Here is a 21,900-nt window from a genome sequence, read left to right as displayed (position 1 = left end):
TAGCACACATTCAATCAGAGTTTAAGGTAAAAATGCAGCCACATGAAAAATTTCCTAAACAACAGAGGAAAATACCATTTTTCCTTTTATTTTAAAGACTTTCTGCCATGTGTATTATTTTTACATTTTGCTTCTAAGTTTCATGAGAAAGAATGGCTTTACAGTCCTCTTTCTTCTACTTTAAGATTTTAGTATCTATTTGCTTCGTTCAAAGTCAGACTGATCCAGTAAAAGAATATCCTGCTATGCTTAATCATATTTTCTAATCCAGTTACCAGAAAAATTAAATGAATTAAGTTTCAAAATGTCTGGAAATTTGTTTCCCAGTTGACAGCTCTGACTTAAGCCAGAGTTCCTGTGGCTTAATTCCAGGAACTCTTTTTTACCTGATTATTACAAACTAGAGGTTGAAATGGTTCTCATATGGAATTTTTTTATCCTTAGCTCTTCATTACCCAATTCTTAGTGAACCAATTTTATTTAAGAGGAGAAACAGCAAAGCAACTTAATTGAGGGTCACAGACAAATTACTGCTGAATGATAAGAAGAAAAATTTTAAACATAAAAGATGTAAAGCTGATTATTATTTGGCCTAGGCAAGCACTTAGCATTTACAAAGAGTAACTATAGTAGCTTTTCCCAATACAAAAGACAATTGCTTCTATTATAATAATAATAAACTAAAATAAAAAGAAATAATTCAATTTTATTACCTCTGAATAAAAGTAAACTCAATCAAACAACTGCATTTTCTCATGAATTTAAACTAGAAAGCAAAACAATTTGAAAATGGAATCATAGCACCATCTGCAGGTTCAAAGTTTTAATTCACAGATTTTATAAAATTGTGTTTATTTCTTCTTTTCTTTCAAGGAAATGAATTGTAAACCAGAGGTCCTTTAGCCGGCTTAACTTTTGTATGCTTCCAGAAAAAATAAACATAAGAAAAAGTACTGCAGTCGAATTTATCCTGAATTCTCGGTTACCATAAAACTTAGTAAATAAGTACAAAAATACAAACGTGAATTTACTGTTTAAATCTGTCTTTTCCGTACTTTGACATATTCTTCCACAATTTGCCTACATTTCTGGCAAAGTTTATTTTTGCCTTAGGCCTTCTCAGTGAAGTGATGTTTGTAATAAGGGGAACTATAATTCATTCACATGGGTAGAAAAATCTTCAAGATCCTTCTTTTACAAATAAGTAAACTGATCTCCAGAAAGTTTCAGTAATTTTTGCCACTCAGGTGGTTAATAACAAATACGAGATTGGAAGATAGACCGTCTGATTTTGAGTCAGCATTCTTTCAATTTAGAATTGGTAATATTCTGTAATTGTTGCTATCACCATTTTGATGCTAGCAGGTCAGATACGGAAATTGACAGCTCATAAAAATATTGGCATCTCCTCTCCCGTTTTTTCACCAACAGAACCAAGAGCAGGGAAATAAAACTGGCATTCTAAATTCAAACATACTGGATGCAAGGAAATTAGATGGAAGGGATTTTCAAGCTCAGGATATTAGCAGAAATCCAAATTTGCCTTTTTTTCTTTAGTGCAAAATACTAATAGAGGGTCCATATTCTTATTATGGATTAAATGCCTAAGCTTGTGCTCTTCTGCCTCTTTGTATGATAGTTTTACCTGCCTAATTCACCCTATTTCACCTCCAGTCCTGAGACCTAGCCAATGTCTACGTTGGTAATCCTGAGTGGGTAAGTCTAGATCAGAGGTCTGGAAACTACACAGGCTGTGAGCTAAATAGACTGACCCCTCTGGGTTTTGTTTGTTTGTTTCTTCATTCATTTGTTTTTGTTTGCTTATGTCTCTCAAGCTAAGAATGGTGTTTATATTTTTAAATGGTTAAAAAAATTAAATGAACTTTTTGTGACACATGAAAATTATATGTTATTATTTTATTTTATTTTGAGACGGAGTTTCATGCACTCTGTCATCCAGGCAGGAGTACCGTGGTGCAATCTTGGTGCACTGCAACCTCTGCCTCCCGGATTCAAGCGATTCTCGTGCCGCAGCCCCCAGAGTAGCTGGGACCACTGGTGCACACCATGTTGGTCAGGCTTTGGTCTGGAACTCCTGAGCTCAAGTGATCCGCCTGCCTCGGACTCCCAAAGTGCTGTGATTACGGGTGTGAGCCACCTCCCTGGCCAAAACTTACATATAATTTAAACGTCAGTGTCCATAAATCAAGTTTTGTTGGAACATAAAAGCATTTCATCATATATGTATTCTCTATAGCTGCTTTTGTGCTACAACAGCAAAGTTGGATAGTTGCAACAAACTGCACAGCTCTCAAAGGTTAAAATAATTACTATTTGGTCTTTCACAAAAAAAGTTTTACAATCCCCTAGATCCTCCTGTTTGGCAGATATTTAAGACGATATGTTTGCTTTAATATTCTTAAATCCAATATCTTTCAATAACTTGTATTAGGAAATATATATTTGTGTATATATATTTATATACCTAATGTATAATGTATTATGTACTGTATATATATATACACACATACATATATTCTATACAATATATTATACATGTATATATGTATAACATACAGAATATATACATTTAATATACATGTATACTTTTACTAAAAGTATAAATTTGCATAAGATGTATATACATATATATATTTGTATAGCATATTAAAAGTTTATATATTTAAAGCATATATATTAGAGTATATATAAACATTTTTAATTCTTTTAAATTAGAAAATTTGAATTTATTTTCAGGATTTTGTATTCTTGTCATATTAGTGATTTGATGAAAATAATATTACAATAAAGGTAAATTTTCCCTTTGAAATTACCTATTAGAATTCATTCTGGAATCTAAAAATATATCAGCAAATATAAAGCAAAACAAGTAATGATCTAAATGATATGATTGAGGACAACTTCTCCCTTAACTCCAAAACCTCGTTATCTGTCCTACTTACTGATGCCGAGAAGTTTAGAGAAAATTATTCCTTTGTCTCAGAATTTTTTTACTTCAAATCAAATTACATGTAGAAAGAATAATGCAAGTGCTGCAAGTCATTTGAACTTTATTAGGGTTGTATGTATCAGATGATTTCCTGAAAATAGATTTCAAAAAGAAAGCTATAGAGAAATCACAGGAACACACAATACTAAGATGTGGAAGTTGAAAAACAGAGTATTAAAGATTTTAAAACCAATTTTATCTACTTCACAATGTCATCTCTTATGTATATGTTCCCCCACCACATAGAGTAGTCCTCCCTTATCTACAGTTTCTCTTTCCATGATTTCAGTTACCTGTGGTCAACAGCAGTCTGAAAATATTAATGGAAAATTCCAGAAATAAACTATGTATTTGCTTTAAATTGTGTGCCATTCCAAATAGCATGATGAAATCTTCTGCCATCCTGCCCAGTCCAGCCTGGGATGTGAATCATCCCTTTGTCCAGCATATCTGTGCTGTCTATGCTACCTCCCAGGTAGTCACTTAGCCAATTTGTTGACAGATGGAAAATACATGGTTTATGTAGGGTTAGGTGCCGTCAGTGGTTTCAGGCATCTGCCGGGGTGTTGGGAGGTGACTGTACACATTCCATGTAACCAGCCTTCAACTCAGTCACCCTCTGTGTTTACTATATGGATCAAATGAAAAACAACCATGTCTAATTTCTGGCTTTTAACCTTAAGAAAGCTGCAGTCTAGATGTTAGAATGAAGATTTGGCAAGAATATTTTCTGAGTGAGTTCTCATGGCCCCTCTACCACTACATCTATTCTCCACAGGCCAGGGAAGAGCCTCTGAGATGGGGAAGCTGGTGTGAGTTTATGGTAGAATGGAAGGGGTGGATAACAGAACCCTGTGTTATCAAGTGTAGGGACCGAACAATAGAGGCTAACTTGGCTTCATTTCACATCTGGTTGACATAAGACAAAGCAAATCATGGAGAAACACTCTGCATAATGGTACGGGAGACAAATCTGGATGATAGTTACACACCCTGCTTAGGAAAACCCAAAATACCATTCAGGGAACAAAGAGTGGAAAGGGCCTAGCAACGGACAGGTTTTTAACAACCTACCGAGAGCCAGTGTGGGTGTCCACACCCAGGGACCAGATGTCATTGCATATTTCAGTCTATGACAGCCGGCCCTAGACCATCTCCAAAGTGCCCAAAGGAAGCCTCCCAGATTTCACATTGCTCTATCAGAAGCTTAGATGCTACTGTGAGGGAAAAGAGGAGACAAATCCTCTTTTCAAATCTGGAAAGACAAAATTTGAAATGACAGAAAATCTGAAATGATAGAATTTTAAATCTGAAAAGTATTGCCTTTACCTAGAAATGATCAAGTTAAACTTTTTTTTTCCCCTAGACTTGGAGTCTCTCTCTGTAACCCAGGCTGGAGGGCAGCAGCACAACTGTAGCTCAAGGCAGCCTCCAACTCCTGAGCTCAAGAGATCCTCCTGCTTTAGCCTCTCATGTCGCCAAGATTACAGGTGTGAGCCACTGCACCTGACAGAGGTAAACATTTTTAAAAACAAATTTTTGTGTTCATTATACTCTGTGGCCTGTGAAAATATATACTCACCATTACTTTACAATGGCCTTGAATTGTGTATAGTCATGGTTTGCCTGGGAAGAGCCTGCCAGGGACCCTATATCCTACTTAGTGTTAAAACCAGTTTCAAAGAGGCCCTGGGACCGAAGCTTGGTAACTTTGAGATTTGTCCTAGAATGGAGCACGGGGGCAGGATGGAGGCCTGCCCTGACCCTGGAGGCCACATGTCTCCCTCCTTCTCTTTGTTCTTCAGTTGTTCCAGCTGGTCTCTAGCTTTGCCACCTGGTTCCTCACCTTAGGCTTCTCAAACCCATTCCTTGGCCCTAAAGCTAAACCTGTTTCTTTCAGTTTGCCTCAGCCCTCGACGACCTCCCAGGAGCCCTGAGTTTCGGCTTACTCTTGGGAGAGATCTGACACCACAGGCTCTTCCCCCAGCTCCCGCCTCTGCTGGGAACCCTCTCTGCTCTTCTTCACTGTTTCTGTTTCCTTGAAGGCTGACCTTTATGGACTACATCGTCCACACCCTGGTCCTCTGGCTGCTGGCTGGGCTCAGCAAAACAGACGTGCTGGTTGGAAATGAAAGGACCAAAGAGGAGGGAAAGGGAGCTCTGGGTGTTTATTCCCCAGGCCATGGCTTGGAAGAGACTACATTCCTCCCGCAAGATTCAGTTTCTGCAGGGTGGCCTCTCTCCTGCAGCCCTAGAGGGGCCAACGGCTCCCTGCTGAGGCTCGTTCATGGATTACTCGCTACCTCACTACTTCTACCTCTTTATTAAACTCTCCTCAATTCTACCTCTTTATTAAACTCTCCTCAATTCACCTCTGGAAAGAGCCTTTGGAGTCCTTCCTGGACCTTTCCTAGTGTACTCCCATTCCCACACTCAATATTTAATTTTAGGATTGGATAGCTTCAGAAGGCCTTCACGTTTTAAAATTTTCGGTATTTTTCATTTGAGTTGGAAGAATTCTTAAAATAATCAATGTGGGAACTCGGAGGAAGGGCACTGTAGCCCCGAGCAGGTCTGTCTAATTGGTGAACAATTGATTTTTGAAGACTGCTGCTGAAACACAAATGCATTAGAAGTTCATTCAGGCCCTTGATGCTCCTCGAGTCCCTCCAGGAAAAGAAGCTGGATCCATTGCTGACACAAATGCAGAGAAAAGGTCAATGTGCTGCCAGAAGCCAGACACCAAATACTCATGGGGTCTTTGTGAGGAGGTGTAGAGTAGCCTTGGGAAGGAGACTTGAGGCAAACTGGGCCCTGCGTCTCCAGGGCTGCTGGCGCCTGGCCCTCAGGAAAGAAACTCTCCCTGTCAAGGAAGCAGGAGCTGCAGCTATTTGATAAGCTCTTAAAATCACCATTCTTCTTAATCATATATTCTAATATCCTGTATCTGTAGTTACTTCCCTGTACTTCCAAGTCTGGAACACTAATGTTCTCATTTCTGACTCATAAAACCATCATTTTCAGCTAGAAAGAAGTTAAGGTAATTTAGTCCTGTCACTTTGTTTTGAGAAATTTTAGTTAACTTCATAACTGAAAAGAGGCAAGTGACTTCCAATGAGTAGCGGAGCTGAGATCTGGACCTTTCACCTTTCTCTTCGAGTGGGTTGTGAGGCCAGCAAATTCAAAACCCACAGAATAGAGCATGGAGAGTGGGGAGGGGGGCATGGTTGCCTTGCTGCTGTGACCCTCTGGATTTACCAGGACGGTTGAGCAATGTGTAGTGATGATGTAAACAGGCAGTTCAATCCAGTGATTTACATTTGCTTGGAAATAGTTCTTACCCCAAATGACAACCAAAAGAAACGTTGTTGAGATGCATCCTAACAGGGAGTCGCCTCCTAGGTCCACACTCCTTTCTGTGGCTGCAGTGCCTTTAGGGTGTCTCAAAGAAATACCACGCAAGGGCCAGGCGCAGTGGCTCATGCCTATAATCCCATCACTTTGAGAGGCTGAGGCAGGTGGATTGCTTGAGGCCAGGAGTTCAAAACCAGCCTGACCAACATGGCATAACCCTGTCTCTACTACAAATACAAAAATCAGACGGGCGTGTTGGTGCATGCCTCTGTTCCCAGCTACATGGGAGGCTGAGGAAGGAGAATTAAGCAGAATTTCTTAAACCTAGGAGGCAGAGGTTGCAGTGAGCTGAGATCATGTGACTGCACTCCAGCCTGGGTGACAGAGCGAGATTCTGTCAAAAACAACAACAACAACAACAACAACAACAACAAAATAATCGAAACACCATGGAAGGAAAGAGAGAAAGCCGCTTTTTCTGTCAAAACAGTGCTGAGCCTAAGTATTAGATAGAGAAGGCACAAGGTGCTTCTTTCTTCTCTACATTCACAAGGACTATTCTTGGCATTTTTCTTAATAAGGAAATGAGAAACACTTTTGCGGTCATCAGAGTTTCTAGAAACAGATATCAATGACCTCTGCCTCTGACAATCATACTTATGTGTATAAACAGGTATCAATGACCTCTGCCTCTGACAATCATACTTACACATATACAATCATACATTATGTGTGATGGGGGAAATCAATGTGGGATTCCAAGTTCTTTGGATGACAAAACTGAGGATCCACTAAAGAAGGCCCGGCCTCCATTCTCCCTCTCCTGTGCAACTTGTATAGACTCAAATAGGGTTCCACTAGTTACAACCTTTTTTCTTCCAAGCTCTTTTCCATAATGCTGCTAAACTGATCTTCCCCAAAAATGTCTCTGATCATATCATTCCCTTGTTTAGAATCTTTCTGTGGTTCCCTATTGCTCTTGAAGGAAACAGGCTTGCAAGCCTGGATCACGCTATTCTCATCAATGGCCCCTCATTGTCCCCTCCCCGTCCACCCACAATCTATTCTCAGCCACGTGGAACAACTTTCAGGTTCTCAAAAGTACCGTATTCTCTCATGTCTCTGGCTTTTCACACATACCATTTCCTCCCTCAGAAACACCTACTCCAATCTCTTTTTATCCTTCGGGTCTCAGCTTACAGTAGAACATTTTTTTCCAGAAAGACTGTAACCCATTCTCCCATCAAATTTGGGTGAGGTGCTGTGATTTTGGGCCCTCGTTTAACCCTGTATTTCCCCCCGCCTAACACTGAGCATGTTGGATCACTACAGTGACATACAATGACATTTCCTCCATCGCCAGACACTTTTAGCACGCAAAAGTGTGTTGCTGTCACGTAATAGGTACTCAGTAACTATTTCAGATGAGTGAATGAATGAGGTTGAAACTGTACTTATTTCACCTCTATTTGGTTTGGATCTCAAGTCTTTTTAAGAAACTTTTATTGTTTTAGTTTTCAGTTCTTTGGGTCCAATGTTCAATACTTCTTTCCTATTCTCAACTAAAACTTAGTCTTTATACAGGATGGCTATTACTCAAATCCTACCAGCTTTGTTTTTAAAGATTTCTCAGCCATGTTTATTTTTTTCTCTAGGCTAAGTTTCATTCAATAATAGTCGTTTTCCTAGTCCTTTAAGTCATCTGAATAACGCTTGATTTATATACTGGGACGTATTTTTAAATGCATAAATGTTGTTCCACGTCTTGTTAAAAACAAAAATAGTGTAACTTCACAACAGAAAAGGGAATATTTTCTATAAAAATCATACAATTTTTAAAGTCTATGATTCATTACCCCTTTAGAATGCCTTTCCAGCCTTGCTTTTATTGCATTTTATCTGTATTTTTTGTGATAATATTTTCTACAGCAGACTTACATAATCAATTGATTTAATTATGCCTCTTACTGAAACTGTCTTATATATCATTATATCCCGAATACCTGGTACATTATAAGTTGCTCCCAAATGAGTGCTGATCAGAATAAATATTCAAGGTGGAAAAGTGGAAAGGTTTTTTTTGATGTTTATTTTTGCAGCCAGTATTACTTAATCTTAATGTTGAATCTCCTCCTTTTTGCTAAAGCAAAAAGAAAACAATCTGGAAATGTTCTTATGTGAAAAAGAGTTCCAATTAATGTTTTAAAGCCTCTATAGTAATTCCAGGATCTAAAACCTTCACTTCACTCAAAAGCAAAGGGGGTTCTATTTAGACCGTTTAAGAGTTTTTCTTAGCATGAATGGGCATGTTCGATGTCAAAACGTGTTAGTCACTTTACCTAGATTGGAAACATTGACAAAGTTGGGACTTTTTTTCTTTGTTCTATGAAATAACTTCAAGTCAATGTATCACATTAGGGAAAAATTATTTAGAAATTCACATTGTTTTTAGAACTTGGTATCCTTATCCCACACTTTTTAAATTCTATAGCTCATATACATTTATCACAGGAAATAAAAAGTGGCTGGGGTTTTCCTGAAACTCCTCTCTCAGCTTTGTTAACTGTCTTTACAAACTTGACCTATAAAGACCTTGCAAAATTAACTTCATATTTCTACAATTATTCTTATTAAGAATGTGTTTATGGCTAAAGAAAAATATATCTATGAATCAAATATAACTAAATATGCTGTAAATTTTTATATAAAAAAATTAGTTTTTCAAAAGTAAAAAATACTTGTCCTTTTGTTCTCACTTTCTTGTAAGACAGCCCCATCTAAAAAGGATTTCATCTGGGAGATGTGTACTTGTTTAAAACAAACTGGAGCCTCTTTTGGAAGAGAGTAACTTACTGAAATGGTGTCAACTAATTATGCATTTACGTCAGATGTATACTTTAATTTCCAACACTTCATAAAAGTTAGAACTATTTTATTACTTCTTATTTTTCAAGTTTATATTTCTATTTTTGTACAATGTCTACTTTTGGTTATTTAAGGCTCTTTTGTCAGTTTGCCAAAAATTCTATATGGTTAAACAGTAAGAAAAGAAGCAAATTTCTAAGCACTTTTAGAAAGTGAAATGGAAGTTATCATGCTTTTTTTGATAGGGATAATAATTATAATATTTCCGGCCTGGTGCGGTGGCTCACGCCTGTAATCCCAGCACTTTGGGAGGCTGAGGTGGGCCAGTGCCCTGACGTTGGCAGTTCAAGACCAGCCTGACCAACATAGAGAAACCTAATCTCTACTAAAAATACAAAATTAGCTGGGCATGGTGGCACATGCTTGTAATCCCAGCTACTCACTCAGGAGGCTGAGGCAGGCAAATCGCTTGAACCTGGGAGGCAGAGGTTGCGGTGAGCTGAGATTGCACCATTGCACTCCAGCCTGGGCAATAAGAGCGAAACTCCATTGCAAATAATAACAATAATAATAATAACAATAAAAATATACATATATAAAATATTTAAGAAGGAGTCTGTATTTTTATTTTTATTTTTGCTTCTTACTCTGAATCAAGAATTCTAAAGAGAAAGAAACTTGGAAGTGAATATAAACACCTTCCTCAGATAGATGAAATGAACAGCCAATTGGATTCAATTTTCACCAAACTAAAGAGTTACGTACAAATATATGAAACTGCCTGACAACTTAGTATTTTTTAAAACATAGAATTGAATATCAAGTTTATGACTTTAAAAAAATATTTCAAATTTCAAGTAAAATTAAAAATTGCAAAGGAAGTTATGGGCTTACTTGAATATATGACAGAAAGTTAATATTTTCCAAACCTAAAGCATTCATTACAAATGGGTAATAAATATTAAATGCCTAAAAAAAGGAGAAACAATATGAATAGAAAATTCATGCAATAAAAACTTAAAATGATCAATTAACATAGTTAAATATTCCATCATAAATCATTACCTTTGATCAAAAATGAAACAGGCTTAAGTTAAAATTATAGAAACCCTCATCTTGCAAAATTTTTAAATTCTCTTTATTCATTCTTTGCTGGCAATGTGATACATCAATCTATATCAAAATCATTAAAAATACCATAAAACCTAAAGTTTAATAATAATAAATAATAATAAAAGAAAAAAAAAAATTTATGAAAAAAAAAAAAAAGACTGCAAGAAACAGCAGCAGATTCAATATATAAGAAATTTCTAACATTTGGCAGGGGAAGATAGAAACAGAAAAAACTGACTTACTGCTATTAAGAATATACTAATAACTACATATTTAAATATATGGAATTTATATATAAAGAAAAAAAAAAAAAATATTCACAATTTAAATCAATGATTCTATCGCTAGAAAACTATGCTAAGTAAGTAATAAAAACAATCCTAAAGCAAAAAAAAAATACAAAAATATTTAGAATAGTTTTATTTTTAATTGTGAAAAGGTATACTATTGATTGCAGATTATAATTTATTAAAATATTCTAAAAACTACTTATTGTAGAATATTTTAATAAATTATAATCTCCAATCAGTATAAAAGAATGTAGCCTTTTTTTTTTAGGGAAACTATTTGGCAATGAAGAAACCACTTCTAGTGTTAAGTGTAAAGAGAAATATAAAACTCCCAATATAATTTTATTTTTTTAAAAGTGTCCTTTGTGTATTAAAAAAGGCCTAAAAATAAACCCCCAAAATGTTAACAGGAGCTGTATTTTGGATGACGCCATTGATAATACTTTCTTTTTTTCATTCTTTTCTCTATTTTTCAAATTTTTATTATTGATTTTGAGCTGCATTTAATTGAAATACCTTTTTTTCTAAAAGACTAGAAAAACTGTAATGGTGCCTTATATTTAAAATTCTGTGATGCATTATATATTTTTTATCAGCATGGCTTTAAAAACAAAACTAAATTTTGTTCTGACATGTTAATTACATTTTTTTCTTTCACCATTAAAACGGTAATGTCTCACACATTAGTCCAAACTTCTGAATACTCAACAAATGGTAGCTAAATGTGCTAATCCATTTGGGTTGTTTGTTTTGTTTCTTTTAAGCACATACTATGTGCTGGGAAACGCTGTAAACTTAAGGATTAATTTGCATTATCTCATTTGATCTCAACAACTCTATGAAGTAAGCATTATTCGCTCCATATTCAGCAGGAAAAAAATATGGTATAAAGAAGTTAATTAACTGGCTCAGTGTCATCCAGTTAATGAGTGGAGGAGTCAGTATTTGAAAGGTAGGAATTCCATTAATGGCCAGTGAAATCCTGAAAACCTCTAGTGAAAACCTAGGAACTTGTCAAGGAGTTGGCAAAATTCACTGGAAGATAAAAACCACAATATTAAGGAAAGAACAACAAAATAATTGTAAGTTTATTATAATATAACTATTTCCATTTTCTCCATATTTCCTTTCACAATTATACATTTTACTTGCTGAAAGTATTATAGATGTTAAACATATGTCTATAATATATGTTCAAGCATGTCTATATATATGTTAAATATATGTCTATGATAGTTGTTAATGCTGTTTTTCTTGACATTTAACCAGACATTTTCCATACTTTTACAGAATTTTTATAATTATTTATATTTGTGTTTATATAGCTGTCTTTATGTCCCTTAATGTAAGACCTATGGTTTTCCCCACTAATGTTTTCTTATTTTCTGTTACAAATAAAGATATTCTAGATGTCTTCATGAATATGGCTTTTTGCTTTCCTTAAATTATTTGATTGGGATAAATTCCTAGAAATAGAATTGCTATGTCAACTGGTGCAAACAGTCATAAAGCTCGCTGGAGAAACTGAGAGAAGAAAATAAATCACTTAAATAAACTCTCTTAATTTTGTACAAGTGAAACAATACTTCCTACACTTCAACAGTCACTAGCTAAATGAAGAGATACAGCTATTATATTAGCGGCTCTGGACACCTCTTAATTGTGAAAACTTAAACAACATATGCATTATACCAGGTCTTGAAAGAGCAGTTACTAATTTCTAGTAGTAAATAAGAGGGTTTATTCTTTCATTCACAATAACTTGTTCTTTTATGACTTAATAGCATTTTGAATGAAATAGACGATGCCTTGTTCCTCTCCTAGATCCCTATCACAGAGAGTGGAGACTGAACATTCCTTCATAAGCAAATAGTATGATCATATTATTGTACATAGAGGGAGCATAGTGTAATGGCTAAGACAGGTGATCAGGAGTTGCACTGCCCTTGCTTGAATCCCAGCTCCACCACATAAATACAGTATAAGACCTTATGCAAGTTATTCAATCTCTCTGGGAGACTTTAGAAATAGATATAGATATCGCCAATATTTTTCTTAATATACAATATATAATACTAAATCTTAATTTATATATAAACACACACGTACATAAGATGCATAGTAATTTTATCCTCATGATCTAGCCAAGACCTTAAGAAGCTTCTACCTCAACTCTCTATTGCCAGAAAAAAAAAACTTCTAATTTACTTATAGCTAACAACCCCATTCAGCAAGGTATCTCATTCAGTTACAGAGAAGTACATTTTGCAAGCAATTTATCTTAGTATATTGTTCCAGGAAATTGCATTGCTCAAAGCCAGACAGTCTATGAGTGACTTATTCAACTCTTTCCTTTGTAATGTTCAAGATAAGCTTTGGGTTATACCTGCTTTAAAAATACTTGTGTTAAACTTATTAACACACTGCATGATAAAAACTCAAAGTTTTGTAATTTCATTTGGAAGGTTCACAACATCATTTTCTGTTAAGATCTATATCTTTCCTAGGAATATACCCTGTGCTTACTTCCAAACATATATGAAGCAGGGTTCTCTACCAATTAGCACTAAGTCAGCATGTCAACTTTCTTAAGAGGAAGTACAAACCACCCTTGTTGACTGATTCTTAGAGCATATGTTTTTATTCTTTAATGTGTCACACAGAAATTTTTTATTCCGAGAAGTAGGCATGGAGCACACTCTCAAAACTAATGATCGTGCATGTTCACGAATTTCTTTTTTTTTAAAAAGGTATTAATAATGGATGTGCAGCCTATTCTTTTCTCTCAACTTTTTCTAAGGCAAAGTTTCTTTTGTTAAAAAATGCAAACCTTGTTTTCAGAAAAATGCATCCATGGCTATATACACCCACCGATGTACACAATTTGCAGGATTCCTAGAGCTCTGTTTCAAAATTTATCAATTCCCTTTGGGGTCTTGAACCTGGTCAGGAAGTTCTCTCCAGATACTCTAATAGTCCCCTCACAGGACCCTGGAAGTGAATCCTGCCTCATTGATATGGTGGGGTTTGCCTCAATAGGATTATTTTCACTGATTTTTTTTTCTGTCATGATGACAACTCCCTAAATTAAGACACACCCCCATAAAATTCCTTGCTGTATTTATCCTAAGGGTATTACTTAGTAATTTGTTCATTGCATCACACAGGATCCTTTTTATGATAAAATTCAAATATTGTTAGGACCTAAAATCAGAACTCACTGTGCTCTGGAATGAATAATTTGTCTTTATCTTATGAGCACTGTGAATATATATCTGTTCCTATTCCTTTCATTAAGTGCACAGCTAAAAAGCTAAGAGAGAAATCCATGGCCCTTTGCTGGTTTTTACGATGTAAGACTCTGGTTTTTTAGCACTAACCTTATTACTGGCTCCACTTTGCTTCCCCTTGGCCCCAACTCTATCATCTACTTTATATTTTTGTTATCTTGTTTAGAACCCCTTTTATAAATATCATATAACAATGCAAAGAGGAAAGAAATGAAAGATGGAATGAAAGAATAAAATGAAGAAAAAAAGGGCTTTTTTCTTTTAACTGTTACATTCCTTTACATTCAATTTCATTCAAAGTAAGCAATTCGTCTATGGCTATACCACCCTGAGTGTGCCTGATCTCATCAAAGTAAGCAATTAATTAAATACTTAATTCTGAAATTAAGTAAACAAATATTTTAAACTTTCTATTTCAAAATGTTATAATACTTCAGAAAATTTATATTAAAACAGAAAAGAGTAATAAAAATTATTTTGTCAATTTGTGTGATCCATTGGTGATTGCAAAATCTCAATTGCCAAAACTTCTAAACTTTAGAATGCATGAGGTAAGCATATTTGGAGTTCCTCTTCACCTCTATTTAGGCATTTTGTTTACCTCTAAACATCAACATCCATGGATATAGCTAAATGGTTAATATAAATGTAGTGACAGAATTCATCATATGGTGATCCAATTCGGTAGCAAGAATTAACTCTAGACTACTTAAGTTAATAATAAAAAGTATCTAATAGGAAAATTTCAACTTTCAATATTACTACGAAATAAGATCTTATTTATTATGAAATATCCAAAGGTTCTATTAATTCAAACCAATATGCATTGATTTCTTAAAGGCTCACTTACCAAAAAGTTTACCTATTTATAATATTTACAACTTTGAAATAAAGACCATTTTACCCTTTTAGCATTTGATTTTTTTTATCCTTTTTTTTACCCTTTTAGCATTTGAGCCTCCTCTCTACCTGCCTTACAAAAAAACTGGATGATATCCTAATAATTTACACCCTTCTTTGTATGTTTTATTCTCCTGTTAAAGACAGTCTTGTTCTTTTATGTGCTTTAGAAACATTGGAGATAAATTTCCTTTTTAGAAACCTTCTTTCAGCAGCATTACCTCATAAACATTGCCTGATTTTATAAATCATCTGTAGATTAGGGATCTGGCATATGTTGTTTTATTTTAAAAAACAAATTTCCAGTAAATGCATTTTTCAGTTTACACTTAAGAAGTCAAAATGTCAAGATGACTCAAAACAATACATTAAATTGCCAGTGAACTTTACAGATTTGATTTGGTAAAGATAGCACAAGATTCAATGAGACCAAGAGTCTACAATATGCCTGAGTGAGCAATCAGAGATCATTCAGGAAGATAACGTCAAAGGCCAGACCCATGCCACTTATGCAAATACCTTGGGGTGGAATTAACCTAATAGAATGAAACATTTTCCTAAAAAAAAAAATGTCAAAGCATGTGGGAAATGTTACTAAAGTGTCTTTTCCTAATGAGAATTTCCATGAGTTATAATCTGTGGAAAAGCATGCATGCACATAGGGAAAGAAAAAGGACAAATGAGTCACTGCACGCAGTTCCCACCTCTTATTTCCACCCAGAAAGAACACTGCTCATGACTATGTTCCCTTCCAGGCAGGTGAATGGAAGTGTCTAAACACCAACATTGCAGTTTTTCCAAGCAACACAGTTGCCTTTAGTGTTTAACACACATGAGCATCTCCTCACTTCAGAAACTTTTGGGGAGGAATTTGAACCATAAGTTTTGCACTTAACCAAAAATAAGTTTCATGAAGTCAGAGATTTATTCTGAAGAGTTGGAGGACTGAAATCCTTAGAATAATATAGTTCCTGTTTTAAAACTGAGATACGATGTGGGAACCTTTTAACTATCAGTAGGAATTCCACAATCTGGCCTCACAACATATTTATGATTGAGGAAGAGTATGCTCTTAAAAGCAATTATCTATCTCTAAAGGATAGTCTTGAATCCCACATTTCATTTCATAGCATAAGAAAAGCAGAGACAGGAGAAATCACCACAGTATTCTGGTGAAGGATTGATGAACTGTTTGTAATTTTTAGGACCTGGCTCTTTGTGCCAGTAGACTTTAAGAGGCAAGACTGTCTGTATGCCAAAATGTTAACAAGCAGAAGCACTTCTGGAGTGATGGGATAAGGTCTTCTGAACATTTTCTCTGCCATAAAAACAGTGGAAATAAATGGCAAAAGAAAAAACAACTTGTTCAGTACTCTGGAAATTAACCAAAGACTTGTGACAATTCGAGGAGCATTTATTCAAGAAAAGCAACTGAATCTTGTTAAGAACAGAGACCTTAGTGACATTTTAACTTGCCTATTCCCAAGTCCTTCTTGCCAGCTCCAAGGTAGCCATAAAAATCAGCAGGCTTACAGAAACCAACAGCCTAACAGTCATCAGAGAAGTCAAAATGGGTTAGAGCTTCTTAAAAAAGCTCCATGCCTCAGCAGTAGTCACTCTTTGACCTGACTGGCAACTTCTTGAAAACCCCATTCACAGGGCTTGTCTTTATATAACTTCATTCAGAGCTCACTAGGTGGAAAGCTCCCTTTTTCCTCCAAGGCACTTGTTAAAAACAATCAGCAGCAACTGTTTGATTTTGTAGCTGCCTGATAAAAGACACCAGTTGGAGTAAAAAGAGGCTGAGCAAAAAATGTTTAAGAAAACCATGGAAGGCCAGGCATGGTGGCTTATGCCTGTAATCCCAGCATTTTGGGAGGCCAAGGCAGGCAGATTGTTTGAGCTCAGGAGTTTGAGAACAGCCTGGTAACATGGTAAAACCCCATGTCTACAAAAATACAAAAAATACAAAAATTAGTGTCTGTCATCCCAGCCTCTCCAGAGGCTGACGTGGCAGGATCACCTGAGCCCAGGAGGTGAAGGTTGCAGTGCGCTGAGATCATGCCACTGTACTCCAACCTGGGTGACAGAGTGAGACCCTGTCTCAAAAACAAACAAACAAAAAAACAAACAAAAGAACAAGCAAACAAAACAAAACAAAAAACAAATAAACAAAACAAATCAAAAAACAAAAACAAAACCACACACACAAAAATAAAAAATGCAGTGTCTATAGGGAAAAGCTCTGACATATTCCTGGGGAATCTAGAAACCCACACATGTGTGAAGGGCCATGTGTATGCCCAGGAAGACTCTGAGAAGGCACTAATGTTTTAACTCTAGCTCACCTTAAGGTTCTGCACAAGAGCATCCATTCCTTGCATCTTCCATGTTCTGACAGGGGCTGGCATTCCTTGGCTTGTGGCTGCTTCACTCCAATATTCAAGATCAGTATTTCCAGAAATCTCTTTCTGTCCCGTTTTCACATCACCTTCTCTTCTTTGTGTCTGTGCCAAATCTTCCTCTGCCTTTATTATAAGGCCACTTGCTGTAATAAATAAATACTATACACTTATAATAAATCCTAACTGTTTTGAATCTATATTTGAAAACTTTAGTTTTTTAAAAATGAATTTCAAAATTAAAAAAATCTGAAATTACATTGTCCAAGGACTAGTTTAGAAAAGTTTTTCCCATGTAAATATTTTTAAATATTTATTTATTTTTATTGAATGCCACTATTTCATTTTTTGTTTACATTCTTTATCCATTTTGAACTTATTTTGAATCAAAGAGACTTTTCTCTACAGCTAATTTTCTCCCAAACATTAATTAATCAATTGTCTTCATTTGTTGAAAATACCACTCTCATCATAACTAATTTCCCATATACGCCTAGTTCTATTTTAGTATTATTTATTTTCTTCTGTTGATTTGCATGACTTTTAATTTTTATTTTAGCTTTAAGACCAGTTTAATATCTGTCAGGCCAAGGATCTTCTGTTACTTTTCTTTGTCAGAATTTTGATGACATTGTTTCTTAAGTTTTATTTCCACATGACATTTTATCTTTATCTAAGTTTAAAAGACAAACAAAAGCAAATATAAAAAACAAAACAAAAGTTTGTATGTCAGGATTCTGGCTTTCATCACATTGAATTATAAATTAATTTGGGTATAAACTATCTTAAAATGTTAGACTTCTTATCCACAAATTAGACAAGCCTTCCAAACTTACTCGTATATTCTTTTGCATCCTTCATTCTATAGTTTGTTTTATAAAGTCATTTCTGCAGCCTGGGCCACATGGTGAAACCTCATCTCTACAAAAAAATATAAAAATTAGCCAGGTGTGGTGGCATGTGCCCTAGTCCCAGCAATTTGGGAGGCTGAGGTGGGAGGATGGCTTGAGCCTGGGATGCAGAGGTAGCAGCAAGCTGATATCGCGCCACTGCACTCCAGCCTGGACAACATGGAGATACCGGTCTCAAAAAAAAAAAAAAAAGGCATTTTCTGATGCTTACTTATGATGCCTTATACCTCACTGGGAGTGGGCTCTTCAATAATTTAAAGTATGGATGAAGCTAGAAACCATCATTCTGAGCAAACTATCGCAAGGACAGAAAACCAAACACTGCACGTTCTCACTCATAGGTGGGAATTGAACAATGAGAACACTTGGACACAGGGCGAGGAACATCACACACCAGGGCCTGTCATGGGGTAGGGGGAGGGGGGAGGGAGAGCATTAGGAGATATACCTAATGTAAATGATGAGTTAACAGGTGCAGCACACCAACATGGCACATGTATACATATGTAACAAACCTGCATGTTGTGCACATGTACCCTAGAACTTAAAGTATAAAAAAAAAAAATAGAGAAATGCAAACTAAAACAGCTTTGAGCTACCATGTACAATCTATTAGATTAGCAATGATATAATAAATAAAAATTTAATTAAACACACACAAAAAATTTAAAGTAATATTCTTTGTCCTATTTCACATATTTCATCTTGCCCAACTTTTTTTTCATGCTAGGTACACACTTACTTTTGCCTGTCCTTTTACTTTCACATTTTCTGAGCCACTTCACTTTAGGCAAGATTTATTGACTTGTAGTTAGAATTTTTTGATTGAAAAGAAGTCTTCTGTCTTGTGTATGTGTGTGTCTCATTGTATTTATTTTTATAAAGACTGTAATCTATTTTAATTCTGATATCTTATGCTTTAAATTTTTGTTTTATTGTTATTTTCTGTTTCTACCACTTGTTGTATAACCTATGCTTTATTTGTCTACATGCCTATTTTCCCAAAAGAGATCATCTATATTTAATTTTTCCAGCAGTTGCTAATATAATTTCAGATAATATGATTAGACACATATTTCTCAATTTATCAGCTTCAGAAATAAAGCAGTATATATTGAATCCCTGTATTGGTTAGAAATCTTTTCGGCAAGTTATTGTGACCTAATCTAATGTTGTTTATATAAAAATGAAAATTTGATAAAATGCGATTGTGGTATCTAGTAGATTCCAATAAAGATTTCATTACCTATGAAGGAAAGAGAGATATTTAATAGCTAGGCTTCAGGGACTGCAGGGACCAATGTAACCAAATGCAAGTCTGGATGCTTCCCACTCGCAAAATCCAATTAACAAGAGTAAGGTCTGGTAGAAAGTGATTTTATTAAACAAAAGTAGTAATAGAAACATAGCCAGATTCCCATCCAAAGCAACCACTTCAATTTTGAGGGGCAAGGCAAGGGCTTAAAAAGGGAAAACTTGATAATGGATGGCACGCAAGAATTGTGCAGAGTACAATGTCTGTGCGTCTTGTTCCAGTGGCTATCTTGGGTTTCAGTCCACTGGGGAGCGTGGGCTGGTGTCATTTCGACAATGGCCAAGTTGTTGACTAGCCACTTTGAAGTAATCTCTGGAATTTTGCACCTGGGTCCAGATTTGGACTTTCTGTCTGAAGATTGGCCCTTGGAACTTCTAAGATGGCACATAATTAGATAGTAGCATACAGTTAGATAAATGTGAAAGGGGTATATATGGTGAGAAAGGGTAGAACATGGAATCTATTTTAAGGCTAAGGAAAATGCTTCTGCAGTTTGCTGCAAGGTTATATCTTGAAATCCAAGAAAAAGAAAAATACGTTTTAAAATGCATTTTGAAGTTAAGCTGCCTGGTTACACTAAGAATTTCAATGTGATTGGCACATCTACATTTTACTGCCTCTCTCTGAGGGTTAGTTTAATTCCTTTCTTTCCATGTTGAAGAAAGGGGCTTTTAAATTTTACTTTTTATAGTTTGAGCCATCTGGAAGATATTTGCCTGACTCTGTCTGGATCCCTACCCCAAAACACTTTGCAAAGGCCACTGGATCTACCCAAGTCTGCGATTTGCCCAGTTAGAATGTGGTGGAATCCCTTGTTTCCTTCAGACCCTTTTGGTCTGTTGAGCACCTGTGGTGTAGGTGCTCAGCAGATCACAAGGTTTAAATATGTAGGCTTGAATATTCAGCACACCAACTGGATAAAGCAGGGGGAGTCTGCAGTCTGAGTTTTGACTCTGCAGTTTCTTCCTTAATTTGTGTTTTTCTAACTGTGGCCAATTTCATCCTACCACGAAATGTTCCTGAATTGTGTGGCAGCTGTACCTTGGATTTCAGCTTGGTTCTCTGCACTATACTTTGATGATTTGGTGATAAGACATTCAGCAAGCTACTTTGGTGATAAGACATTCATATTTAAGAGCAATCATTTAACTTTTGAAATTTTTCATACTTACATATACAGACTTAGGTGTTTATGTTTTTGCTGTGATGCTGTATATGTATTCCTCAGGTTGTACAAAACCAAGAGCTAAAAATAGCAGAGCTTATAGAAAAATAAGGTTAAAGACAAATCACTTGAAAAAAAAAACCTGTGGAAATTTGTCACTGGAGCACTAACCAAAACTAACAATCCTAGTAATAATATTAGTGTAATTAAAGTTCCAAAGAACATTTGCACCTAGCATCAGTGTGAGTCAATCCTTATAGCTTTGCATAGAATTTTTATAGCGGTTTTCAGATATTGTTAGAGTTCTTTTCCTTAATTTGAAAAATTCTATTCCTAATTGCTTCAAAACATGAGTGTTTCTCCAAACTGGATATTCAGAGACATGACAGTTTTCTCCACTTAACTCATTCTCCACAAATCACACTGTGTCCCTAAGCTGGAAAGCACATATTGTTCTTGATTCTTGATATCCTTGTCAATCATCAAAATTTGACTGTATTTTGTTGCTATTCTTTGTGAATTCTTTTTAATTAACTTATTATCTATTTATTTGAGACAGGGTCTCACTCTGTCACCCAGGCTAGAGTACAGTGGCACGATCACAGCTCACTGAAGCCTCAACCCCCTGGGCTCAAGCTATACCCTCACCTCAACCTCCCAAGTAGTTGGGAATACAGCCTCCCGAGTAGCTGGGATTACAAGCCTGGCTAGTTTTTTGATTTTTAGTAGAGATGAGGTCTTGCTATGTTGCCCAGGCTGGTCTCAAACTCCTGCGCTCAAGTGATCCTCCTGCCTCACACTCCCAAAGTACTGGGATTATAGGCATGAGCCACCATGCCCTGCCTTTTTGTGAATTCTTAATAGGAGTTTTTAGTTTTTCCACTTTCAGTGTTGTTAAAGGTTTTTTTTTCTACTTAGAATTCTTTATGTTCATTTTCACCAGTGAATTTCTTAATTTCTTTCTTACAACGATTTTTCCCATTGATCCTGCGAGCTGTTTACATAAAAGCATTAACTCCTTGTCATGCATTTTGTGAATTTTTTTTCCCTCAATTTGCTCCTCAGCTTTGAACAAATACCTTAGGCTACTCCCATCATACCTTACAGTCCTATACTCTCAGATTCCCATTGACCATTTGGCTTTTTGACTTCTGTTACTTAATGGCACCCATTGCCCATTCTTCCTGCCCAACTGTAGTCAATAATCTAATTTAAGTTTCAGCCGTCTTGTTCTCTATTTCAGCTAAGCAGAGGCTTACCTATGAAGCCTGCTTTTTCCATTTAT

At 35.7% G+C, this 21,900-nt stretch overlaps 1 protein-coding gene across 4 annotated transcripts in view; it reads right to left on the bottom strand.

Moving 5' to 3' along the window:
• VIP (vasoactive intestinal peptide) overlaps window positions 1–21,900 on the bottom strand; it is a 119,129-nt gene that overhangs the window by 12,111 nt on the left and 85,118 nt on the right. For all 4 annotated transcript variants that reach the window (XM_054558339.2, XM_024248829.3, XM_054558342.2 and 1 more), the window contains exon 2: window positions 17,171–17,370. In XM_054558339.2, coding sequence (XP_054414314.1) covers window positions 17,171–17,193 — 23 coding nt within the window. In that variant the 5' untranslated portion in view covers window positions 17,194–17,370. The remainder of the gene's footprint in view (window positions 1–17,170; window positions 17,371–21,900) is intronic.

The sequence above is a fragment of the Pongo abelii genome, chromosome 5, assembly GCF_028885655.2.
Source record: "Pongo abelii isolate AG06213 chromosome 5, NHGRI_mPonAbe1-v2.0_pri, whole genome shotgun sequence".
In the NCBI taxonomy this organism is placed as follows: Eukaryota; Metazoa; Chordata; class Mammalia; order Primates; family Hominidae; genus Pongo; species Pongo abelii.
This window is presented reverse-complemented; position numbering and strand designations above follow the sequence as displayed.